General features: G+C 45.3%; 1 protein-coding gene across 2 annotated transcripts in view; it reads right to left on the bottom strand.

Annotated features, from left to right (window-relative positions):
- The window catches only part of LOC142583123 (uncharacterized), a 120,061-nt gene that overhangs the window by 3,689 nt on the left and 100,677 nt on the right, over nucleotides 1-15,695 (bottom strand). For both annotated transcript variants that reach the window (XM_075693454.1, XM_075693453.1), the window contains exons 9-13: nucleotides 12,537-12,723; nucleotides 8,079-8,187; nucleotides 5,416-5,906; nucleotides 4,312-4,475; nucleotides 1,990-2,254 (exon numbers count right to left, since the gene is read on the bottom strand). In XM_075693454.1, the coding sequence (XP_075549569.1) occupies nucleotides 2,006-2,254; nucleotides 4,312-4,475; nucleotides 5,416-5,906; nucleotides 8,079-8,187; nucleotides 12,537-12,723 (1,200 nt within the window). In that variant the 3' untranslated portion in view covers nucleotides 1,990-2,005. The remainder of the gene's footprint in view (nucleotides 1-1,989; nucleotides 2,255-4,311; nucleotides 4,476-5,415; nucleotides 5,907-8,078; nucleotides 8,188-12,536; nucleotides 12,724-15,695) is intronic.

Raw genomic sequence — 15,695 nt, 5'->3', positions numbered from 1 at the left:
GCATTGGATGTGGCTTTGTTATAGAGCTTTAAGTGTACTAATGTCATTTACAGGAAGCACTGATATAATGAGATGACAGATGTAAAGAAGATTCAGCTTAACATTCTAGGGTAGTTCTAAACCACGATTATGAGGTTGAACATACTACAGCGGACTCCAGATAAACGAAAACTAGCTTAAATGGAAATGCCAGATAAGAGGAACAATGGTATCAGCTTTCGCTGGCCGCCTATAGGTGTAATGTTAATAAAATAGGGTTATACACAACCCATATTTTCCTGAACTACGGCTTAAAGGAACTTTTACCGAAACTGCCAACTACGTCATCAGAGTACGGAACAGGAAAACTACAAAAGCATGTCAAATGGTGATGCTATAAATAATGAAGAAAATTCAATCCATCGGGCAGATGCGAGAAAGTTAACACAAATTAAAGATGTCGAAGTTGCGACTGTGCCTCCATCATGAGTACTTCGCTGGGCAAGTAAAGATTTCTGAGGAAGAAGAGAGAACAAGGGGAGTACACACTGAATCTTGCACTCACGCTACCACTACAGCTTCGTTCATGACACCAGCAATAAAAGACCTCGGGTATTGCCATAGTCACCTGCTCTGAAGAGACAGTTGAAAATATTATTTATTATTAATAATATTATTATTATATTATTGGCGAAGTTCACAGTGCAGAGCAGAGCATGATTCTAGTGACAAAGACATAGGTACTGCTGTTACAGTGTGCATTGCTCCTTGAGACCAGAGGAAAAGATATGCAGTTGAGAGTCTGCATTGCTAATTTGAACGCAAGGACCTTGCTGAATTCTTGGGAATCCTTTCGCAAATCCACGCAACCTTATGTAAAAGAAGCTAGAATGTTAGACACAGAGCACAATGAAGCTTATATTCTTTAAGAAAGTCATACGAAACACCTTGACGCTTTTTGAATAAAGCAATTGTTTGTGATCTTTGTGCTCTTCACTTAAATGAAACTTCGGATAGACAGAGCATTTTTCTGTCCTTTCAGGCTCTGCATATCATATTGACCGCAAATAAAGACGGGGACAGCGGGAGAGAACACGTAAACAACAATCTCTTCCGCTATCCCCGTCTTTATTTGCGGTCAATATGATATGCAGTAAACACCAACTAGGCCAAATTGAAGTTCTTTTCAGGCTCTGTTTAAGCGGAGTCTACTGTAAACCAACTCAAGAACTATGGGAGGCACCCTAAAGGCACCATCTGAGCTAACCAGGAAGTTGGCAGATTGCAAAGCAAAGCCAAATGAATCGATCACTCAATTTGGCAAAACAGTTCTGTGGAAGTTCATAAAATGGAGGTTCACTTAGAGGGTTTCTGCAGAACTGATTTGCCATGTTCAGTGTTCCTGCGGTTTGAGCTGTCGATTAATCCCGCCTCACTTTGTGATCTGCCAGCCTCCTCATCAGCTCAGATGGTAGAGCAACTGCATCAGAAAGGCGTTGGTGCCGGGTTCGACATCTAGACCAAGATGACTTTTTCTTCTATTGTAAAGCTTTCTTTTTCCAAGACACCCTTATGGGTATAGCTTCGTGCTGCAGTCAAGTGAATGACAATTTTTTCCTTTCATGAACCTCCCTTTAACTTGTGGGCTTCCTTAGAATTGATTTGCCAAATTGCACATTATATCAAACCAGTGGTAGCTTTCTTGCAAGCTCAATATAAACAAGTTTATATGTACCAACCATAAGTTGGCAAACTCACTCATGAGCCTACTCACTCAAACTCAGCCTGACCTACGAATCTGAGTTAGCCCTATGAGGCTGAGTTGACTTTTGGTGATCTGAGTTCGAGTGAGCCCTAAGCAAAAACTATAATTTGTGAGCGAGTCCGAGTGAGTTCGGTTTACCTTGCCAACCTGTGGTACCAACTAGTTCACTTAGACACATCACTTCACCAAGACTATTGTCTCAAGGAATAAGCCAGAAGGAGTGGTATAATGTAGGGAACACTCACAGTGACTGCCCCGGGTTTATTTGGCTCCGTCAGTGGTGGGGGTCGCTCGGGCAGCCGGCTTCTTCCATCCCCGGTGCACTGGTATCAAAGACCGGCGCTGCTGCTGCTGCTGCGGTCGCCCACTGCCGGCCGAGATATTAGGGCTCGGGGTCCGGGAGCCAGGGGTGGTACCGCGTGGCATGAGGCGGCGGTTGTCGGCAGATGGTACGCTGCTCTTCTTAGCAGCACCCGTGGTTGCACCGCTCGTCACAGTGGGCTTGCGGATCTGAACATCAACACAGAAACAACATTAGCCATTACTGTGCACTGAATGCAGCATTGCAGAAATGATCTTGACTGACTGTAGAGGATAAACCGACATGAGATGTAGTGAAGCACCAATCTTAATAAAACTTTCTCTTCGCTAAGACTTGTTGATTGGTTGTTCAACATTATTATTACTTATCATAAAACATTACTAACATTTTAATTGGACTGACAGGCCATTCTTGCAGGACCATATATTCTATAGTGAAAAGACCACATTATCATTGTATGTGTCAGGACCCGCAGCGGTTACAGTAAGACACAGTGTAAAACGCTGAGGGCAGTTTCTTCATCAATGAAATACTCCTACTCACAGTTGAAAGTGATGGCATGCCAGGACAGCCGAGAAACTGGTAAGTAAAAGATGGCCCTAGCAGCAGTACGATGCAGTCTTATTAAATGATGTCACTGTGGTCCTATCAACTCTCTTCCATATCCAAAAGGAGCTGTTATTTAATAATGGTATTCCTTGTGTTATTAGGGCTGCCTTTGGGTTAATGCCGTGTGGACGCTCAGCTCTCTCTCGTAAGCTGACATTCGTCTTCCCTGCACGAATACAGTGCCTCTAGACGTTGTTTTCGCCTTATGCGCTTGACACAGGGCAATGGTGAAAGTCGGAATCGCAGTTCTGCAGCTACGATGAGAGATGGCGCAAGTGCTCGGATGCCAGTACCACCTGATGGCCTGGATAACTCGGCCACATGAGGAACTTGCTTCCTCCACTTTGGCTTCGGGATGTCAATGTGCGCATACTGACGTTGGTGCACTTCGTGGGACTGTCCTACGCAAGGTTTCCCATTCGGATACGGCATTTCCTTCTTTTCTGCAAAACATTTTATCTAGCACTTTACAATTTCGGGAGGAACAGCTGGGTGTGCACAAATTGTCACTGACAAGGAGAATACACAATAAGGTGATCGAGGCAATAAAGAGGCAGGAATAACATAAGAAGCATGAGGGGAACCAATGATCAAGTTAGTGCCAGCTGGAGAATAATTGTCACTCGGGTAAGTGCAATGGGTGATGTGACAATAATCAGAGTGACAAGAGGCTGATCATGCGAGATCTTTCCTCGCAAAGAGCTGCAAGGATGTCTTTGGACAAAAGGTAGAATGCATTTCATGACGGCTAATGCACACTGTAGCAAGGTCATGTAATAGAGACACAGCGTTGCTTACAACGGCTTACTGAGGCCAGTCACGTTACATATGTACATCCCTTCTGTGCCAATTTAGAAATACAATCCCTTAGAACAAAACAATGTGTCCATCAATGCAAGCCATGATCTTTCCGTCTGCAACACAAACTAGCACACTCTCAGCAGCTGCCAGTCCTTTTAACAACCTTAAGCAGAAATTTCTAGAGAAACGAGCAAAATGAACACGGGATACCAAGGGTTTTCTTTTTTGTTAGCCTATGAAAGCAGCAGACAATGAAGCCAAGGAAGGCATATAGGAAATGAACTGCTTTTAATTGAAATGTAGAAATTATAAGGAAAAAGGAAGAATGAAAGCGAACGAAAAGACAACTTATCGAATGTGGAAGCTGAACCCACATCTTCCACATTACGTGCGCAATGCTCTACACACCATTGCGCTACTGTGGCGGCCATCCTCCCATAAGTTTAGTGCACGTATATCCTAAATCTAGTCCTTAGAGATTTAGCAACAGCCAGTCAGGAACATGGCGGTGGATGTGGAACTTGGCAGTAGGGATTTGGCCAATAAACCCTTGTATGCCACCTCGTGGTATCAAGGATTTGCAAATTTTGAGACTCTCTATATGCATTGAGCAAGAAAAAAATTTCTGTCCTCCTTTACCAGTTAGTACATACTAGCTAAAGGTCCTAAAGCGTGTACCATGGTCCTAATGATAGAGGTGTCATCAATGGATGATGTTGGGCTAGTTAGTGTTGCTAGGCTTCACAAGTGCAACTGCGCGGTAAGACGAATGCAGACGGGAAGGGAGACACCGGGAGATGTCAGTTACCAGAGTGGGCACATGACAGTGACTTGCCATCTTTGTGGGTGACGGGAGCTTTGTTGGTGAAGTGGGTTTTGCAGAAGATGCAGCGGTGGCGGTACTGGCTGCCTCCGCCGAACTGGGTGACGCATGGGACATCTGCTCCCAGTGATTACGCAGCTGACGGAAACGTTGCATCTCCTCTGCACTTCCTTGCACTGTGCCAGGAATGGAAGCAAAAGGGAGAGAAGGACCACAGGCCTTGAGTAAATGGTAGCCAAGAAAAAAGAGCTGTTGGGGTAAAGTGAGAATAATTCAATGCAAGACTTAGCATTTGCATATCTACTTGATGGCCACATAGGCAGATAGACAATAATAAGATAAAATGCGTGCATGTGCCCCAGCTTTCTTCTCTCCTCTCTTCTATATATCAGCAGCATAGAACTAACCAGAAATAAACAAGTCATAGATCAATGCTATCGCACATAATTATTTTAGACTGCAATGAGCAAACACAGCACAGCCAGTTTAAATTGTGTAGTCCAAAGATACACGCATTGAAGCATGCACTAATGTCACAAACGCAAGCAAACCTACAAGCTCAATGATGCACTTTAGTCGACGTTAACTCATCCATGTTAAATTCTTGCTGATAGCTCCGTGGATAGTTCTCTTGCTTTACAAGCTAACTGCTTACTATGTTAATGTGCATTGATGTTAGGTTTCCAAGAGAGCCACATCAACTCACTTTCAAAGCCACATTTGCTGCTACTTCAAAGGACACACACAGAAAGGAAAGCACATGGACAACAGCACGGGCGTTGTGCTATTAATGTGCCTTCATTTTCATGTGTGTCCTTTCAGCAACAAACATGTCTTTCAGCAAATACCACCAACTGAGTAATGAAGCAGTTCTTACGAACCAACTCTCACCCAGCAATAAGTTCTTAAAAGCTAGTTTGCTTTGTTTGTCCAGACACAAAACTCCAGCCTGACGACTGGTTCCTCGAAATTCCTCATGCACCAATTCCAGAAGCTGCTGACTGTGCAGTACGTCAAGTTTGTTAGTTCAAGTGCCAAACTGCAGCACCGAGGCGCGTCCCATTTCCTTCTCTCAAGAAAAAAGCTGCTACGAGTGATGGACTAGCCGATGCTCACCCTTCTGCATTGCAGGGTAGATAGCCTTGGTCCCTCCCAGACCACTGCTGGCCACTGCAGGGCCGCCTTTCAGCTTCTTCTGCAGTTCGAGGACACGCGACGAGTTGTCTAGCGTCTCTTCCAGCGAAGACGAGTCGACCAAGCTCTGGCAGGTGACAGTGCGGAGGTCATCGCTCTCGTCGTAGATGCCGTTCTCGTCACTAGGGGTGCAGGGGGAGCCCGTGCTGGGGGGGCTCTTGAGGCCGGGGGATTTGCGGGAAGCGGGTTTGGCGTCCTTCAGGCTCTGCGCTTCGCCGCCCAGGGCGAAGCTCAGGCTGAAGCCAAAGGGAAGCTCGGAGAGGGAGCGCAAGCTGCAGGCAAGCTCTTCGCGCAGGAAGAACAGGCTGGGATGCGAGAGAAGCGGCACAAAAGCGGCAGACGTCTGGTAGTGCTTCTGCAGTATCTGTGGGCTGGACAGCAGCGTCAGGAACCAAGTGTCCAGACAGCCCAGGCTGAAATAGACGAAAGCCAATGCACAGAAATGCTCAACATGCTGCATCAGCAGGCAACAGGCTTCGAGAATGCACACTACGTATGCAGTGAAAGGCAGTGATTTCAGCCACTGGTCAAGTTAAAAGGGCAATAAGTGAAGCACTGGGATTCTGCTTAAGTGAAGAGATAACTACCTACAGGTTCTAGGATGTAGATATTTCATTTTTCACTCGATGACATGATCTGCAGCTGAAAGTAACACTTTGCACAATAATATCTGATATGATAAACTTTGGTTGAATCCTTGGCAATGTGGACATCTGAAATGGCTCAAACACCATGGCGAGAGTGGCAGCATAAGAGCACTACAGTGATCAAAGGCATGCAAGCTACAGGTTTTCAGTCGAGACCTTTGGTTTCAGGCACTGTGAAAGCGTTTGGTGTGGGCTGTACCCTTCTACTAATATTTCACACATGTTTTTCAAAGTGAGCGCAAGCCTCACCTGCGCAATCTTAAAAATAAAAAAAGAAGTAAAAGAAACTCATCATAGAAATGACCAACATACTTTTGAAGTAAAGTGCACATACCTGGAGCCATGCATAACATATTTTCAGCACTTGTCTTTTAGTTTACAGCTGCGGCTGTAATGTATAATGTGAGAATGATCATTCAGATCACTCAAAGCTTAGCACAGTCTGCCCATGCAGCTTGACAGAATGCAGATGCTTCATTAAAAGCTTCCACTTAAATAAGCAGCTTTTCTGTGAAACGATGTACTTTGATGAAACCCTCGACAATTCAATCTCGGTTTATTTGAAAATTCTGTTAAATCACAGCATTTGTGCAGCCCCATAATTTGCAATGTGAATTACACCAGGTAATCTGAACAGCCAGCGAGCTTCTATTTGGATTATTCATACTTTCCGTCTGTGGCCTCTGAGACTGGCATAAGCTTCCGGCTTCGCATATCTTTGAGGCAGCGTCAGAAATATGGCAGCCATGATATATTTCTGATTCCTGCAATTGCTTCTATCTGGAAATGTTGATTGCTTCATTGGTTCTGGCACTTGCAATACATAAACATATGGCCTTTGAGGTTGGACTCGGAGAGAGCTATTCCTGGGGCTTCGATCGATTGAGCAAGCACTAAATTCCGTGCGTATGGCTCTCAACCACATGAAACATCTCGGCCATGTGCGCGTTACTGCTGGTGTGCAAAGATGGCGACTAATAGAATATATAGAAACAGACATGCAGACATTGTGCACTAATGTGAAAGATGAAATCACTGACAGTGTGTCAGTAGGCGATTGTAGGAAAGAAAATGAGCCCACTAGCGCACTCGGTTCAGTGACAATTATTGAGTCCTTGAAAACTGTCTGCAGCTTTGTTGAGGGTAGTGGTGGTGGCTGTGAGATGCTGCGCATGATTAATGGGATGGAGATCATGACCCTTGGTGCAGCACACAACCATACCAGGCAGTCCTGCATCAATGATTGCCATATTTATTCACACAATGTAAGCACCTTCCACTTTTCTGACCAAAAAGTTTTTTTTCTTCTTTTCCTTCCATAATGATCGCACCCAAAACTTGCTACCATGAAGCAGAAGGCACGCGGTACAAGCAGCGTCTGATATGGCGTCCAACGTGCTGGGACGGCAGCCAGATACGAGGATAGTTTTTAGAGGTATCTGCGTAAAAAATAGCTCTAAATTTTATTCCGCATCATGAACACACGGCCCAAACTTTGCACAAATCTTTCAGAAAATAAGTGCAATCATTGTGTGAATAAATACAATACTTCAAGTAGTCCTGCTACAGGAAAAATAAGTGTGAAATGCTTGTGCTGCGAAATTTTACCCTCATCTTTGTTCTTTTTTTTTTTGAATAATTACAAAATTTGCTTAATTTGAAGATTTTTTGCAATACAGCGGACATTGATTTGACAAGGCTTTACTGGAGATCCGCAAGAGGAGTGCTAAACCTGTCCTGCCCAAGACAATCTGTCTTGTGTTTTGCCTCTTCATGCAATGTATTACTGGCCATACATTGAGGTATGCAAAATGACAATACTACTAGCTATATGCGTCTAATTCCTGCTCCCCCATAGGTAACCATTTAGAGTAAGTGCGATTTGTCTCGTGAAAACACTTTTTCCAAATATCTGCAATAGCACATGCAAGTACTCACTTTAGTAGACCGAGCAAACAGGCACCGAATTTCTCCCCGTCACCATGGAAAGCAGTGTCAGCCTGCTCGATGTACTCTACCAGCTCTTGGACTTCTTTTCGTCCCTCCTCTGCAAGGAAATAGTGACAAGCAGCCACATAAACATTACACAATGAAGCCAGAAGTGGTTATCCCCCACAACAAAAGAAGGACATGGTACTTCTGCAATATTGTGCAAGCACGTCTGCGATAGTGTGACACCAACCATTTCACTGGCAATTCATTGACATGAACTGTTGCGTAGCATGGGTCAAGCGATGCTTATCACAACACGTGGCCAGACAAGGTGCTAACATTATTTTTCATAAGGCATGACTGGCTTGCTCAACTTGAACTGATCAATCAATTCATAAAATTCATACTGATTTAAAAAAGTGTGGTCTGAACCCGCAATAACAAACTCCCACGACAATTAAATTCTCGCGACAACGAAATATTTTCGTCTGCCCGGCGAATGCCCATTGAATCTAATGGGCGTTCCTCTCGACAACGAAATGTCGCTGTACTACAATCGCGCATCAACGAAATTTGCCGGAACGTAACCCTGCATATTACCTACTCACGCAAGGCTAACAGGCTTCAAAATGCGCTCGAATTCGATTACTCTGCACTAAAATTGGGTGAAATACCACCACATTATGCTTGCACGGGTGCCGGCATTTTTGTTTACAAAAACAACCAAGCGCCGGAAGCGATCGCATTTGCTGGAAACAAATCATGGCCGCCATCTTGTTTGTTGATCGCCCGTTTGAAGCAGCACGCATGTTCCTACCGGCATGTGACGATGGTTTTTGCACATGTAGTGCAGTGCGTAGTGTGCGTTTCGGTGAGAAAAATGCAGCGAAAACAAGGAAATCCGTGTCCCACCTACGTGGAATTGTTTATGGCGCTTGAGATGGCGGTCGCAGCATGGAGTGCCATGCATCGGGCCGTGACTGAGTGATCATCCGGGAATACGATCATCCCTTGCTTCAAGAATGCTGTTTTTGGTGCCACCTGAGAGGCATCGCATGCAGATTCGGTGCCGGACGTAGATTAGCATGAAGGGGCTGTAATCTCTATCGACTGCTTTCGGGTACACGAGATGCGATCACTTTTGCGAGATTTTGCGTAATTCGGCACCGGATGCGTCGGCGCCTACGGGCGACAGCGTGCACTGGAGAAATGATGCTGCATGCATGGAGCCCTGTTCCTCTGCGTCCGGTGCCGAGTTACACAAAATATTGCAAAAGTGATTGTATCTTGGAAAGCAATTGACCAAGAATACCTCGCTACGGCAGTGCTGCCGCTGCTGATCGACGCATACGGCGCACTTTGTACTGTTGGCAATGCGGCTCTACATCCTCGAGCAAAGCTTGCCAAAGTAGGCTAACCGAATTTTGACAGTAAGGTTTTGTTCTGCGAAGCATTATTGATCAGTGCTGTCTGACTTCGCAACAACAAAATTCTCGCGAAAGTGATTTTTTCGCGTTCCCCCCCCACCCCCCCTTCCGATTTCGCTATTGCGAGGTTCAACTGTACTGACATTTCCGATTTGTGGCTTCTTCTGAAGTACAGTCGCCGATTGATAATTCGGACTCAACAGGGACTGTCTAAATGTTTAAATAATCGGAAATGTGTAATATTGGATTGACAAGAAAAAAACGACTTTTTCCACAAGTGGGAAAAAATTAATGAATGCTGCACTATGCCAAAAAAGATTTGCCTTTTCAGAAAGTGCAGAGACATGTCTACTAATGATTATGGCTTCGGCACAAGTGTAGTGATATCTATATGGATTAGCATCAAAAATTCAATGAGGCATGTTAGTGGCCTCGGTAAAGAATATAACTACTGAAGGGCTTATGATTTGTCACAACCAACCCTATCGCAATAAGCATCTTCAGCCATCCACTTGGCTGCCCGCGTGGCAAAGCGCACAGTGCCGTTTCAAGTGTACTGCACGCTTTTATTAGGCTATAAAGCAAATGTGCCGTCAATCTCTGCCACCTCTTTGAGTGGAACCACTTCAAGTGCGTGTCGCTTGCACAAACAAAAGCAGCCCGCCGTCGCCATGCTGGTACGAGATACGCAGTGCACGTGTACACAGCAAGATGCGGTGCAGGTATGAAGAAAGCCGACTGTACGGATACTGGAGTTTGCTAGCAAACGCACGCGTACGATACAGAAAACATATCGCCACAATGACAGCATCCACTTTGTAGGCGACGCGCTGCACACAAATAGCACGAGATGATCAGCAGATGATCAGCGTGGCAGCAGGTACCACACTTCGATGAAGGGGCACCGGTTTCGCTCCATAGCAAATTGTTATATAAACGTGCGCACATGCATCGAGAAAAGCTGGACGAGTCCACTCTGCCGCTGCGTTCCCTGCCAAGGCGTTGAAAAGCTGCTTGCCTTTGCAACATTGCACGGTGGCGTGAGAGGGGAATAATTTCTCACCGCTGAGGAAAAACGCCAGAAAAATCCTCGTAGTGCATATTTTAGGTTACATTTACTGTGGCAACATGATTAATTTGGCGGCAGCGGTGCAGCATACATCAAGAGAAGCGAATTTGTACTTGGTGGTTTGCATACTTCCGTTTAGCGTATAGTTATGCTGCGTTCTCGCCAGGTACGCATTAATGAGGTTTCACTATAATATGTGAATGAACAAATGCTAGAAGCACAAACCCATCGGCCCTAAAATGCAGCTTTACAATTAAGCTTGCCGGGCTTGGCTCGTACTGTGGTTTGGCCGTGGTCAGCACTGAATCAACTAGGCTTCGCTAGCTTTGGTCTTGAGCAGGTGCCGGTAACATATCCGACAGCCATGCTGCAGGGATGCAGGCGACGTATGAAAGCCAAAATATAGCTATTTCTGCTTGATCTCTGTAGGTGGAGTCCAAATTATCAAATGGCGTGCAGTAAGGTGTTCGAAATTTCAGTCGTCTTTATACATATGAAGTCTAAGGGGCCAGCCGGTGGCGATGCCACAAAGCAGTCCGAGTAATCGAGAATGTCCAAATTAACAGTGTCGAAACTGCCAACGTCTGAGTAATAGGTCTGTGACTGTAAATGAAAGTCCAAGACCCATAACATCATAAGGAATACTGGCAAGCGTCAAAGGACTGCAATTAATTTACTATAATACAGTATACTTCCAGCAATTTGACCCTGAGGGTAACAACGAAATTGATTGAATCACCTGGTGGGTCAAATTAAACAAGACGCACAAAAAGAAACGTCAAACCACATTGCCAATTCATTTGGCAGTACTTGCACGATTCTAACAGTCGCTTGAATCAAATGCATGCCTGCTTTCTATGTGTCCAAAGTGGAAAACTAGCATTGAAATTACATTAAAGTTTCTAAAAAAAGTAGAAATTTAACGCGCACCCAATTGTTTACCAAGAAACATGGGCAAGGGTCTAACAGGTACCGAACGAACAATGTTGCTCAGCTTCCTTAAGTTAGCTTTACCGCACCGTTTCTAAAGCTAGCTTTGCTGCAATACAGATTTGTTACATGATAAAGCATACAAACATCGTGAACATGGTTTGGTTTTCTGCCTGCGATGCAGTCACGCATGCAATTTCTGGCACAATTTCCTTGTGGAAAAAAATAAAAGCCGCACATTAGAATTGGGACCGCAACTCGACAATGTCAGCTACCGTTATTGCTTGAAAAATCTTCCTCAAGCAGGCCGAGAATAGGTGTTTTCGACGGGAGATAACGAGTGTCACTGTCTGCTAAGCTCCGCTAAGATATGTTGCCACTAAAGGGGTCACTATCCAGAGGACTGTCCACTAGTGAAGTTTGAATTATCCAATGAGCACTGATTTTTTTTATCAAAACAACGAAAGTCTGGGCTTATATATATGCACAGGTGCCAGCCAGGGCCTTCAGCCAGGTTGAAATTGACCGAAAAATTGCATTAACTGCAGTCGAATTAACAGAAGTCTCTTGCACTTGTTTCTACCAGCTAATTTCGATTTCAGTGCCCATGAGGTGTAAGCGTTATGACATCATGATACACTGACTTGCTCAGCTCCTGGGATTGCTAAGACTACCACATGCAGGCGTAGCCAAAGAAATGTGCGCAGCACTTAATTTTTTTTATGTGCAACATCCTCATAGCCTTATTGCTAGAGCACCAGCAAATTTTGCTCTCTGTCATGACGTCACAATAATGTCGATGATGTCACTCAGGGACCAACTTTCGTGTCACATTAAGATATTTAAAATGCATTTCCAGACTTTCGTGCCCACTAAGTGTGTTATTTTTACATGTGAGCAGTGTGTGATAGGTGTTTTAACAACTTCAAATATGGGTGTCAGCGATCCTTCAAGCATTAAAAGGAAAGCTTGAAGGCTAATCGAGCAGCAGCCAAGGGCAAATGTGCAACGCATCACAGTCCAGAGAGATGGACTCACTGGCTTGGCTGAGGGAGTGTGCCAGGTGCCAGAGTGAGTTGGGTAGGCGACCAAAAACGCCCCGCACGTGGGGCAGTAGTCCATCGGAGAGCAGCTCCCGAAGTGCAGGTACCAGGAACTCAATTGCAAGGCGGCCACAGGCACTGCCTTCAGACAGGCACGGTTCAGCCCCACCACCCACAGCAGGCTGCAGAGAACACACACGGCGTGAGGACACCATCTAGATCCACGGTTGCAAAACGTGCAGGATTTTACAGAACTGTCCCAGATTTCATCGAATTGCCCACGTCTTCAACGTTACCGTGTTTCATTTGTCCATATTCATGATCAGCGATACATGAAGGCAAGTGCTATCCACAAAGCACATGTACACTGTCCAATAAGACTGCAACTTGAGACAGGTGATGGATTTTGACATGTGTACTTATTTATCCTTCTCTCTGGGACTGCATATCACCCGCTAACAGTTCAAAGTTATTGCTCAGCGCAAGACGTGCCTGCATTACTTGTAACTTACTCGAAGGTTATTGTTCATTCTATCTGTTGTGTCTATTGACACCGAACCTTGTGTAATATGATTGTATGTGCAATGGGAATTGTTTAGTACAGCATACACCGATTATAGTGTACGTCACCGGAGTCGCAAATATCTGCACTATAAGCGATACTGCACTATAACCAAAACAACATTTTTTTCAATCGCTGCAACACGTGCAAAATATGTAGACCAAGAGGCCACGTGTACCTGAGAATTGAAGCGTGCAACTGGGATATTTGCATCCGTTTAAATTTACGAACGTTGAAAGGCTGATGGCTGAGAACCCGTGGACTTCACATGAAGCATTTCGGACCCACTCACATATTCGAAATTCCCCATGGCCCTGCCACCAACTCCACAGAACTGATGTAGAGTGGCAACTTAAATTTCGGATGCTGTACAGTGTGTAGTTCAATTTCTGAGACTGATCTGCGATGTCGACATCATGGCGACCGTGAACCAAGTTGCCACCATACGAGTTGCCCACGCCATCTGCGCCCTCACTATTGTTGTCAAAGTGATTTCTGCGCTTTTCAAGTGCTGTACAACCACTGCGCTGGGTTTCGCTGACTCAGCACCAAACTGCAACTTCCATCGGCTACTCCCGACAAGGTGCGCTGTAGCCAACAGCAGTGCCAAACAAAATATGCTGTCACGGGAAGCTCGCTCTTGATACAATGTACCCATAGGGGATTGGGCTTGCGATCTCATGCATGGGCTGAACTGACAGCAGTGTGTATGAAGCGGAGTTTTGTTTTTTGGGCAATCAGCCGCAGCAACTACTGTGAACACCTACCAAGCCTGTATGATGCACATACTGGTAGGAACGATGGAAACTCGTATGGGAGCATAAAGCCTAAAAGCTCTGAACTAAATTTGCAGAATGCACCTTAAACTGACGGCAGTCAAGGCTGCACACCCGATATCTGTACTTCACGGCGATGCACATCGCAACGGTTGCACCCAAACTGAAGAGCCAAAGCCATCAAACACCGACAGTGCTCATGTGTTCAATGCGGAGCGCACCACTGATAAGCAGCCAAGCACAGGCTTCTCCCTTGCCTAGCAAAAACGTCCACAGCAAAGGACACTGGGGTCAAGGGTCGAAAGCAGGGCAAGCAAAGAATTACCGTTCTATTCGGCACGAACATGTGCAGTCAACACAAGCTCCCGCTACTCGTAGTTGGAAAGAGTGGGAAGCCTCGCTGCTTAAAAAATGCACGGCTGCCGTCAAGGGATGAGCTTATCTACTGGCAGAACAAGAAAGCCTGGGTCACAGGCGCAATATGTGAAGATTATGTTTGGCAGCTTGACCGCAAGTTCGCGGCCACAGGCAGGAATGTACTCTTCGTTGTTGATAATTGCCTGGTGCATGGTGACATCCCACACCTGAAAGCTATCAAGATGGTATTTCTTCCTGCGAACACCACATCCATCTCACAGCCAATGGACCAAGGCGTCATTCACCACACCGCCACCACCTGCTGAAGCGCATGCTCCTTTGCTACGACAACGGCAAGGAGTACTCCATCGACCTCCTCGGGGCCATATGTCTTATTGTGTAAGCATGGAAGCAAGTGGAACCCACTTTGATCATGCGGTGTTTTGAAGACACTGGCTTCTCAAAGGAAAAGCATTGTCGATGCTTGATGAAGAAGGAGCCGAGTATTGCGACCACATCAATGCACTCTGTGCAGAGGATAGCGAATCCGGTGCAGTCGGCTTAGCCGAGTGTCTGAACTTTGAAAATGATCAACAAACGTGCTACTAAGACTTGGAGAGTGAAGTTACTGCTGACGCAACCATGTGTAATGACAGCGATGACGACGACGCTAACGAGCCCTCCCGAGCACCCGCTCTCGGGGAAGTTATCGGATTGCTGAATGTTATCCACAGTTTTGTTGAGTGCCACGGTGGAAATTCTCAAATGCTGCATGTAGTAGGCCAACTAGGAAACATGACCCTTGGAGCCTCGAACTACAGGATACGGCAAACCAGCATCTCTGATTACTTTAAGTAATCCAAAGATCGCCGAATAAAGGTAGCGATTTCTGCAGCGAAATTTTTTGCCTGGGTTGCATTTTTTTGTGTGTTCGGTTAATTCGAAAACCCGCTTAATTCAAAGAGTTTTTGCAGTCCCGATGACTTTGAATTAACGAGGTTTTACTGTATATGGTATTCTATGGGTGGGTAACCGTGAGTCAGAAAAGGCAGCTTTATAGCAGATTCTGCATTATAAGCAGTTATGTTGTAAGTGGTCTAAGCTGTACTTTCTGGAAGGCGTGCAGGCAGCGGCGATCATGCTGGAACCTTCAACAAGTGATGTATAAAAGCCAATGCACTTGACCCACAGATGAGACTTTCAACAATCACTGGCTGTGCTCGCCGCTATTGTTGAGCTTGACTGTTTCATTTTCTGGGCACAGGTACGCCCAATAAAGAGTTAGTTTCGTGATTCACAGTTTTCACTACTGCGTTCTTCACCATCACTACAATGTGACAACATTATATTGTGCATAATAATCAGTAAACCAGAAAGCAGGACTAAATGCATGACATGCAACAAGCCCATTACTCTCGGCTGAAAGTTTGTTAGCATGGTTAATGTGCAGTAAAACCAC

The sequence above is a fragment of the Dermacentor variabilis genome, chromosome 5, assembly GCF_050947875.1.
Source record: "Dermacentor variabilis isolate Ectoservices chromosome 5, ASM5094787v1, whole genome shotgun sequence".
Classification (NCBI taxonomy): Eukaryota; Metazoa; Arthropoda; class Arachnida; order Ixodida; family Ixodidae; genus Dermacentor; species Dermacentor variabilis.
This window is presented reverse-complemented; position numbering and strand designations above follow the sequence as displayed.